Raw genomic sequence first — 11137 nt, forward strand, 5'->3', positions numbered from 1 at the left:
GTTGAGGACTTTAACTAAACTATTTTGTCAGGTGAGTTACTCCTACTACATTTAACAAAAAGGGAAGCTAGGAAATGCTGCCTTGTCCAAGGACACTATGACTCACAGCTCAATTCTATGTATGTCTACGCAGCTATCTAGTCCAGCTTCCTGTATCTCACTGGTGCCCTCCCTTGCATCTGACATAGCCCATTTCTAAAATCAGGAGGTTGCGCATACACATCATGGCTTGTACCCCGTAATGGATTTTTCCTCCAGAAACTTGTCCAATCCCCTTTTAAAGGCATCCAGGCCAGATGCCGTCATCACATCCTGTGGCAAGGAATTCCACAGACCAACCACACGCTGAGTAAAGAAATATTTTCTTTTGTCTGTCCTAACTCTCCCAACACTCAATTTTAGTGGATGTCCCCTGGTTCTGGCGTTATGCGAGAGTGTAAAGAGCATCTCTCTATCCACTTTATCCTTCCCATGCATAATTTTGTATGTCTCAATCATGTCCCCCCTCAAGTGTCTCTTTTCTAGGCTGAAAAGGCCCAAACACCGTAGCCTTACCCTGCACATGCCCGATCTCATCTGATCTCGGAAGCTAAGCAGGGTCAGGCCTGGTTAGTACTTGGATGGGAGACCGCCTGGGAATACCAGGTGCTGTAGGCTTATACCATAGTCTTTCGAGACTGAAGGTTGCCAACCATTTCCTCACAAGGAAGGTGCCCCAGCCCAGCAATCATCTTAGTTGCCCTCTTGCACCTTTTCCATTATATCCTTTTTGTGATGGGGTGACCAGAACTGGACACAATACTCCAGGTGTGGCCTTACCATAGATTTGTACAACGGCATTATAATATTAGCTGTTTTGCATTCCAAAGATTGTTTATGATTCATAATCAGCTAAGGCAACCAAGGCCCAGTCTACACATTACACAGGTGGTAGTGTTGTGGATTGGTCCACTTCCAGCTGTTGGTAGCAAGTCATATTTTTGAATCTTTGCCCTACATGTAGAAAATCAGGAATGTCACAGTGCTGAAACTATTCTTCAGTGTGCTTCATGAGATAGGGCTTTTCCCATCAGGAACATGTTAAAATACAACTCAAAAGTGCAATCTGAAGTGGAACAGTCTAGAATTCTACCTCCTCACTTTCTGTAATATGTACATTCAGTCTTGGTCCTCTGTAATATGTACATTCCGTCCTTTACATTTCTGAAATAGAAAAAGGAGTGCTGATTTTTGTATACCATACACACCTATCACTTCCGACTACAAGCCAAAGGAAGAAGGAGCCACAGACTTCTCTTTCAACACAGATCATAGGGATGACAAATGAGATGGAAGGAATGGCGAAAGATTATGAATTAATTCCTCTTTTACAGCTAGACATGCAATCTTTCCAGTCAGCCTAATGAAGAATGTCCGGTGCCCCAATTTGCACATTATGTCAGTGATGTGATTCCCAAACTCTCCTTTCTTGAATATGCCCCCATGGTTCAGGCCAGGTCTAAAAACCCCTTCATGTTTAGGCATTCCAAGCCTACTATAATTAGCCCATACACCAAGCAACTGACCATGCTGAAAGGCACTCATACAGATCTGGAAAAAATAGAGCCTGTTATTTCACACACACTTCTATCAACCAAAGTTGGCCAATAAAAGATCCCTGGGAGGATCTGTAAACTCCTTACCTTTAATTGTCCCCTCCCTTGACCAACTTTTTTTCCTGTTACATCACTGCAGGGAAGTGCCTATTGTTAGTCAGTGACCGGTCCTTTGTGTAACCCCGTAATACCAAGGGCATAGATTTCTTATTGACTCACGCTTGCAAAGAAAGCTAAACCCTATCCTCATCATTAGCTCTCCTTGAAGACTGGCGTGAGAAGATCCTTAGCCCCATCAAGAACACAAACCTGCTTGTGTTCCTCAATAACACAGGGCCACAATGCACTTTTGTTTACATTTATATAACTTATTAGAAGCCATTTAAATAATAAGCATAGAATCAAGCAAAAAATTCAGAATGGCAGAATTAACCACAGCCAGCACAGGGTCTCTTCTGCTTCGAGCCAGTTGTGGAACGCAGCAATGCCTGACATGCTTCAATAATTTAGTCAGCCTCTGGAGTAGTTGCAGGGTGCAAGGCAATCATGGTCTCTGGTCAACAAGGCAGCAAGTCTTGCAGGGTCTGCTGCACTCTTTCCCACCATGTTCAGAAGGAGAGGTGCAAGCCAATGATGCTCTCCATGTCCAATGGGCAAGATATACCATGTAGCAGGTAAACAATGTGAACTGTCTGAAGAGCATGAACTGCTAACCCAGGAGGGAACCACTGCTTTTGGCAAAATAAGGAGGATTCAGTGATGGCAACAGCTGTAGAAATAGTTGGTAGTGCTCTTTTGGTTCAGATCAACTCCCTTGTCCTCTGAAAGCAGAGCACAAACAAGCGTTAAGGAAATAGTGCAGATCTGCCGCAGCAAGTCGCATCTGTATACGAAGAACATAGCATATCCTTCTAGAGAGGAACAGACTTACCTTGTCCAGGTCAATATGGGTGTACAAAGGGTATAAGGGTCAACCTCCATGCCCCTGCATATATCACAACAAGCAACTACAGAACATTTGGAAATGTTTACAGAGCCTGTGCTTCTCACATGTGTGACAAGCATGAGCTTTTCTTTATTTTGCTTCTTAAGTGAGTGTTCCTCAGAACCCACTTTTGTATAAAGGGAATGTGCTAGGTACGTCCCGGTCCAGGAGTACCTTTGCACAAGAGATTATAGAAAGAAGGGGGTGCAAGTATTTCCATAAGGGAATGTGACTACAAAAGGGCAGAAGCATCTAGTTCTGAAGCTCACCTGTCATCTCCTGAAAGCTGGTAAACTGCACATAATCTTCAGCCACCTTCTGGAAGAGCTCATCTTAAAAACAAAAGCAAAAAACACCCACTCACAAGGTTGCTCACCCACAACAGTACGAACACTGGACTACATCTGAATTCAGAGGTCAAGCCAAACTACCTGCACATCCCTTGGTAAACTATGGACAGCCCAATCCTGAGCTACCTGGTGCGCAGGGTTGCACTGGTACTAAAAATGGCTGCCACTGCTTCCAGTGCACTCCAGCCAGCTGCTGTCCCCTTTTCCCAGGTAAAGCATGTAGCCCCGCAATGGGGCTACTCAATTCTACAATAACCTGTTTAGAATAAAGAACCTCCATGACATGGAGGCTCTGGATCCAGTGGAACAAAGCTCCACCATTCCCACCCCACCCTCCCCCTACTCCCTCCCCCCCAGAACACTTCCTTCCTGCCCTCCCTCCACCTCCCCTGCCCCAGAAACGTCTCCACCTCCCCCCACACCTACCTCTCTGCTGCTTGGTGGTCCACGCAACTGCCAAGCAGCAGAGCTCCAGTGCTCCACCAGTACTAGCCTAGCGGCAGCCAGCACTAAACTAACACTGATGGAGCACTGGTGCTAGGCCCACAAACGTGCCTTATGGCATGTTTGAGACAGTGCATGCTGGCAGTGAGCCAGCATGCACTCTATAGGATTGGGCCCTGAGACAGCAAAATTAAGTAATCCCATGGACATACTTGCAACTCAAGTCCACCCTCAGCCTGCACTTACATTCTTGCAGATAACTAGGGTGCTGGAATCCTAGCTTCAATCCTAAGCATGAACCCACCTACTGAATGCCATGGGACCTGCTGCTGAACAAACAGGCACAGGACTGTTGCACTGCAATTCTATTTGAGCAGAGGACAAATGGCAGTCATTAGAATCATCATCCCTCACCAACTCCATAACAAAGTGCTACATCCCCAGCAGTCCAGGACTGGCAAGATACGGGAAACAATTAGCAGAAGACCAAACTAAAGGAGAAGAGCAGTCTAGCCCAGCTGATTCTAGCAGCACACTCACTGAGGCATGAGGCTCTTCCAATAATCCTAGTCATACTTTGGGCATAAAGCTATATGCCAGAATGATCTGTCTATATCCCAGAGCCAGGATGGTGTAGAGGTTCTGGAGTTGAACTCAGACCTGGAAGATCCAAATTCAAATTGCTGCTCAGCCATGAAGTTGTCTGGTGACCATGGGCCAGTAACTATTTCTCACCCACCTCACAAGGTTGTTGTGAGAACAACAGAAGGAGAGGAACTTATGTTTATCACCCTGAGTGCCTTTAGGGGAGGGGTGCTATAAAAATATGGAAAATACAGCAGACAGAAAACATACTTACCCACATTCTGTCCAGTCTTACTGGAAGTTTCAAACAGCTCAGCTTTGATCTCTGAAATCACAGTATGACAGATACAAAGAGCATCAGTGTTTGACTCTACACAGCAAAAAAAATTGTCCAGCTCCTCCTCAGCATCAATGACAGGTTGAGGCATTAGCTGCTCCTGCAGAACATGACATCAGGCTGGCTGCAGGGCTCAATACAATGTAGCACAGGGATGTCGAACTCGCTTCATACAGAGGGCCAAAGTTAGTATTCATGGTGCCCGCTGAGGGCCAGAAATGACATCATTAAGCAGATGATGGTCAGGAACAAGCACTTTGTTCTCACATGGAAACTCACTGGGCATGTGCTCCAGCATAGGAAAGGTGGGGTATAAAAAAAACACGGAAATAAGCAAACTGCAAATTATAGAAGAGAAAATGTGTGAATCTTGATCATATTTTCAAGAAAGGAGAGTGCCCAGTTATAACAGGGGCCAGATAAATTGCTTCCGGGGCCGCATTTGGCCTGTAGGTTTAATGTTCATCACTCTTGAACTAGAAGGACGAAACCAATTCTTGCTCGGTCCCTACCCCAAAACACAGGCAGTAGGTAGGGCCCAATCCTATCCAACTTTCCAGCACCAATACAGCCCTGAGGTAAGGGAACAATTATTCCATTACCTTGATGAAGCCTCCATGACTGCCCCTGCAATGCAGAAGTCAGTGCACGTCCCATTGGCAGAGCTGCATCAGCACTGGAAAGTTGGGAAGATTGGGGCCTTAATTTCCGATGAAGCCAAGCTAGTAATAGCATCAACTTTGCCATTCCCCCTGCCCCGTCCACAAAGCCTTCCATTGCCCTGCTACCAGTGAGGAAGTCTGGTCAGTAGGAAGACATTATGAAAAGGACACAGTCAAATTCCAAGCTGGGCAGTCAATTTTTTTTACTGAAATGCAAGATGAACACAGAACCCACAGTGGAGCTTCTAGCAATGAGTGAAGATAGACACACACACACACACCATCTGCATAGTCTTGGACATCATGGAAGTCAATTCCCCGTCTTCTCCTATCCTCTTCCAACAAGTCACTCTTGGTGCCACATAAATAGATCCTGCAGTTCTGCAGAGGAAGAGAACACAAAAAGTACTTCCATACAAGATCAGCCAAGATCAGATATACCCCTCATCTGGTCCCAAGAACCTGTGCGGCCAAATCAAGTTCACATCTACAACGGAACCAATAGCACATTGAAACAGCTCCCTATAAAGCCCAAAATGCAGTCCTGGGTCACACAGAATTAACGGGGCCCAGGAAATGGTCACAAGGCACAAAATGCTATCTGACAACTAGAGCTAAGCAGCTCAGCCTGGTCAATATTGGAGTAGAAGACTACTTAGGAGCCCCCAACATCTGCTCTGAGATTTCCAAAGAATGGGAGAAACAAACATGCAAACCCCTCTCAAGGATCCCCATTGCCCCACATCAGTATCCCTATTCAGTGCCTTGCATGCAATACTATGCCCCTCTGCATGACCAACATTCCTTGCTGTCTCCCAGAAAGCTCAGGTATATGCTTTCCCTGCCTGGAAATGGAGATTTACTCACCGCCTCAAAGTTCTGCAGTTCATTCACCCAGAATTTTGCTCTCTGGAAACTGCTGCTATCAGTAAGATCTGTGGAAGTGGGGAGGTGTCAAGACTAGATCCCACCCAAGATACATAAAGAAGATTCACTAACCCCTATGTAGGCAGAGTCCATCTAGGGACCAGAAGGAATAGGTGGTAGATCAGTTGGGAACACGCTGCTTGCTAGCTCCAGGGTTCATAAAAGACCTATTGCCACAGCCTTTGTGCTTTTTTGGTTTCTTTAGGCTGCAATCCTATGGTCATTTACTTAGGAGTAAGCCCCACTGATCCCATCTGAGCAAATATACAGAGGAGTGCAATGTTCATGTGAGTATGTTACCAAAATATTTGTGTTTCTAGAAATGTTCAAAGCAGGGCTAATGGGACCTTTCCAGCATCTTTAGTTCAAAGGGGTTTGGCTTAAGGGCATTCATCCATCAAATCACAGTGCAGGATGGCTGGGTAGAGAAGCTATTCCTCTTTTTTAACCCATTTCTGCCCATGCTACAGGTGTCACATTTTATCCCTGTGGGCACAATGTGGCAACGTGGGCACAAATTGCTTAAATTCAAGAGCAACAGAACAATTTTCATGTAGTTCTGTGTTTAGCTAAATAAACATTGGAAAACTTTCCTCACTGATAAAGAATGTTTCATGGTCAACACAGACCTTGTAATTTAGCATGTGCCCTCAAGCAATTCCATTGCCGTCATACTTGCTGCTGGCAAAGGACCACACAAGTAGAATCTAAAACACTGCCGTTTTTAACACAGCAGTGCAACAAAAAGAGCTCTTTGCCTTCCTTCTGGCCTTTAAAAAGCACCACCTCATAACAGGGAGATAAACAGATGCTCCTCTCTCTCTGTGTGTGCTGCTAGTCCTGGAGCAGGACAAGCACTTCCTGAAGGAAGGAGGAAGCTAACTGGTAGTCAGAGTAGCACAGGATATAGGAAAAGAACTGCTGCAGGCAAGTAGAAGGCCGTTCTTGCCTTGGCTGATCAACATGATGTCTCACTGAAACAGCATCAATATGTCTATATAGAAGCCACACTTGTCTAGTGGGTAATCTGTTGCTGAAAAAAGGTGATGGTAGTAGGGAAAAATCTGGAGACCCTCCAGGATCCAATTACATGCAGAACGCTACATTCAAGCTGGACGGTGTAACCCCACCATCAATGTAACCCCACACATTGATTCTGCACTTGGTGCGTTTGCTTGATGAAGATCCCAAAACTTTTTCATGCAAATCTCCTTCATAACAATGGCTTGACTAGGGCAGCCCTCTCCAGGTCTGGTCAACCCAACCTTGACAGTGTGTATGCTCAGGAAAGGTAAATCCAGGGCTCTATTTGCACCTGCTTCTGCATGCAAGTAAGTGCTTACCATAACATACAATGGCAGCTTTCGCCCCACGGTAATATATCCTGCTCATGGCCTCATACCGCTCGGAGCCAGCTGTATCCTAGAGAAATGGAGAAGCAATCCTGTGTTGTAAACCCAGCAGCAAAGAATCCAAAAGCCTCCAATAAGGCACTCTCCAAGCAAGGTAGAATAAACCCATCAAAAAGGAAGGCAAATAAATACTGTCCATAGTGTGGAATAAAACAAACATGTTTAGGGACCGGGCAGTGAGAATTCAGAGCTGGGAATTCCAGCATCCCTCACCACAATTGCCCCCTTCATCATGAAGGCACAGTGCCTCCTCCCCCTGTACAACCAAACCACCATATGTTCTCTTGCATTCAGTAGTGAACTACAGCTTCCCCGTCAACTCAGACTTACCCAGATTCCCAAGGTCACCGTCCGGCCTCCTACTGGCATAACTTTGGCCACAAACGCAGCACCTATTGTCTAAAATAAAGAGACTGGATATAGAAGCAGCTATACCATCCCAGCAGGTCCTTGGAAAAAGCCATTCCTGGCAAATATGCATTGCCTGCAGAGAACTACACAGGGAAGTTTCTTTAAAAAGGAAAAGAGTTATTTTTTTTCCTTCTTTGAGGCCATCTGTAGGTCAACAAATGACTAACACAGATATGTGTTGGCAAACAAGCTAGTAAATATTTTTGTTAGTAACAGCTATGAATTTATTTGCAACATTACCAATAGCAAGTAATAGCAGTTTCAATTCTCTGTCTGCCAACAAGGCCCCAAATGAATAGTTTCACTTTCTCTTGCCATCCAAGTCCCCAGTGTACAAATCACTCCCTAGATGCCTGCTTCACAATATACAGTTTCAGACCCCTCTGCTGGCCTGAAAATCTTAAGTATAAAACCCAAGAAAGATTTAAGACAAGGAAGAGGACTGCAAATGGCTCAAATTATCTCTGCTATGAAAAGTACACACTCACATTCTGGTAGGGTCCCACAAGGAAGCGGTTGTGAACGTATCGCTCCACCAAGCTGGTCTTGCCTACGTATTCTTTGCCCAGCATCACAACTTTGGCATCCACACGCTGCCCACTCATTCTCCTACCCTTGCAGCCAAGTGTTGCCCTCCAGAGGGATCCCAAACTCTCCTGCAGCAGCAAGTTTCAGATGCAGCTCCAGTGGAGAAGTTCACCTGCAGAAGAAGATGAGGAAGGGACTCAGTAGTACAGAGACCAGTATGAATTTACCTTTGCCCCATGTCACTCCTCCCACTAAAAGGAACACAGAAGGCAGGAGCTGAACACCTGGCACAGCCAAGAATGCTGGTGTCTCACCACATTTGCACACAATACTAGTACTTCCAGTGCACAGGAATGCCCATGGAACTGTGGGCACGCAATAGCCATACCTGGGGGGGGGGGAACACTTGGTGAGGAAACAAAAGCAAGCAAGGACAACATTTTTAAGGGGAAAAATAGATACAGATAGCTCATTTGCTCCTTCAGCAACACAAATAGCAGCAGCAGTCCACTGGAGCTGGGGATTAATTATAACATTGGGGAGTAATTCTTCAGGAGGAGCAAATTTGCTTTCCTTTGCCTTCTTCAGTTCTATCTGTATTGGCACACACATGTTATAAGAGCCACAGACTCTTACCATAAGATGGGAAACAGGACCCAACATTTGCAATTGGCACCAATATCCAGGCAACCATATCCGGCATCAATGAAACCCCATAACACGGCAAAAGAGATCTGCATTGGACTCAACAGAATCTGGAAAGGGTGTCTCATAAGAACATGAGAAAATCCCTGCTGGATCAGGACAAAAGTTTATCTTGTCCACTATCATGCCTTTTTACCCCCTTTCCAGTTCCACACTGTCCTTATTAAGCTCTAGTACACAAAACATGGCCACACCATAGATTTGTATAGTTGTTACCAAAAGGGGTGTTTTGTTTAGGGGAATTATTACACTGCCCTTATTGGAACATGCAGAGAAATTTCCTTTTGCTTAAAGAGGAGACTAAGAGAAAGATAACTTTCAATAAAAGATTATGGTTTATTACAAAAGAATAAAGGTAAACATAATGCACATGGAGAAATGATATTTCTTGGTCCTAATGCTTGAATTCAGTGTATCTAGCTTTCATGGTGGTTGAGTGTAGAGTATTTGGTGCATCTGAGGAAAACAGATAAGGAAGGGGGGATGTAGGGAAGGCTTTAGGGGTCCCTGCTCTGCCAGCCCCAGCTGCTAACTAAAGATGGGGAGAGAAGGGGAGCAAAAAGGAAAGGAGTTCCAGGTGCAAGTAGTTAGTTACCTGTCCTGTAGAGCAGTTGGGGGGGGAAGTCCTGTGGAGAGGACCCTCTGACACAACACAAATGTGTTGGGCCTTGGAGAGAGAGAGAGAGAGAGAGTGTGTGTGTGTGTGTGTGTGTGTGTAAGAGGAAGCCCTCTCTTATAAGGGGTTGGGAGACACAATGAGCTGGAAGGTAGCTTGATTGCTAACACAAAGCTGGGTGCTTGGAGTAATGTTTATACATTTGAATGGAAATCAGGATGTATGATGATATCAGTTATCAGCAAAATTCAATCAGGGGTTGATGACTGGCTTCCTAGAAGGGGGAACTTAACAAAGACTGTGGAAAACATAGGTACAACGCAATCAGAAACAGAATTTCAACACCAAAATCATGGGAGGCAGTTTCCATGATTTTAATCACTTAAACAGTGATTGGATTAAAACACAAGACTTCCTCGCATAATGTGTGACTATGGGGGGTGATGGTTGTGTAACCATGAGCTTGTGGCTTGACCAAAGTCCTGGAAATGTGGCCTATATGCTGGGAGAACCATTAAGCTTGCATGATACTATAGTCCATAAAAGCATAACCAGATATATAGCGAGAAAATCACAGCTAAAAGGCAAAGAGGGGGATTTTCACGTAACATAGTGGCAAATATGATATAAGCAGTCTTTATTCTCGATCCCTTTTTGAATAACCCCAGGTTGGATATTTGTCAGCTTCAGAACTGACAGGTGCTGTTCAGAGCTGCTAAGGATGTTTTCATTGAGCTGTCCATCACAACCCCAAGATCTCTTTTCTTGTTTGCCACCAACAGTTCAGATGCCTTCAGTATATTTGTTAAGTTGGAGCAGGGATGTGTGGTAGGTAGTTGGAGTGCCGCAATGTGACACTGAGCTGCGCATTTGCCATTTGGCTGCCCATGTACACCCAGGATGGAGAAGACCCTTTTGCAGCCACTTCAGAATCTGCTTTGGGTTTTTCCACCCAAAGTTTGGTGTCACCTGCAAACTTGGCCACCTTGCTCTTCACTCCCAACCAACTCCACATCATTGGTGAGCAAGCTGAGAGCAAGGATCCCAAGCAGATACTTGGGGGGTGGGGGTGGGGGAGGACACTGACAGCCCAATCCTATGCATGTCTACTCAGAAATAAGTTCCACTGAGTTCAACGGGGCTTACTCCCAGGAAAGTGTGCATACTTTGCAGCCTGAGGCTGCAATCCTCTCCACCCTTACCTGGGAGTAAGCCCCACTGACTATAATGGGACTTACTTCCGAGTAGACATGCCTAGGCTTGGGCTGTAGGGTTGCAATCCTAGCCACACTTTCCTGGGAGTAAGCCCCATTGACTCTAGACATGCCTAGGCCTGGGGAGCGTGGAGATGCCCCCTCCGGCCAGCAGCCTGACAGCCAGCAGGAGCCCGGGGCGCCCGCCCGAGCAGCAGGGACCGACGGCAGCTGGAGAGGAGCAGGGCAGCCCAGCCCAGCCCAGCCCAGCGAGCCCACTCACCCCGGCCTCATGGCGCTGGCGCTGGAGGAGGCGCGCGAGCCCTACGCAGGCGGACCGGTTCCGGCGGGCGCTGAGGCGGCTGAGGCGCTTCCCGGGCTCAACGG

General features: G+C 46.1%; 1 protein-coding gene and 1 pseudogene across 1 annotated transcript; one reads left to right on the forward strand and one right to left on the reverse strand.

The window, feature by feature from the left end:
- The first annotated feature begins 541 nt into the window (after positions 1-541).
- Positions 542-657, forward strand: LOC136642566 (5S ribosomal RNA; annotated as a pseudogene).
- A 769-nt stretch (positions 658-1426) lies between these two features.
- On the reverse strand, positions 1427-11130 carry RAB24 (RAB24, member RAS oncogene family). Its single transcript, XM_066614192.1, has 9 exons — positions 11034-11130; positions 8197-8408; positions 7628-7696; positions 7229-7307; positions 5826-5893; positions 5240-5339; positions 4234-4284; positions 2850-2912; positions 1427-2416 (listed from the first exon to the last, which is right to left on the reverse strand). Exons 2-9 carry the CDS (start codon positions 8311-8313, stop codon positions 2349-2351), a joined length of 615 nt encoding a protein of 204 aa, XP_066470289.1. The 5' UTR covers positions 8314-8408; positions 11034-11130; the 3' UTR covers positions 1427-2348.
- Positions 11131-11137: the final 7 nt, after the last annotated feature.

This window comes from Tiliqua scincoides, chromosome 2 (genome assembly GCF_035046505.1).
Source record: "Tiliqua scincoides isolate rTilSci1 chromosome 2, rTilSci1.hap2, whole genome shotgun sequence".
In the NCBI taxonomy this organism is placed as follows: Eukaryota; Metazoa; Chordata; class Lepidosauria; order Squamata; family Scincidae; genus Tiliqua; species Tiliqua scincoides.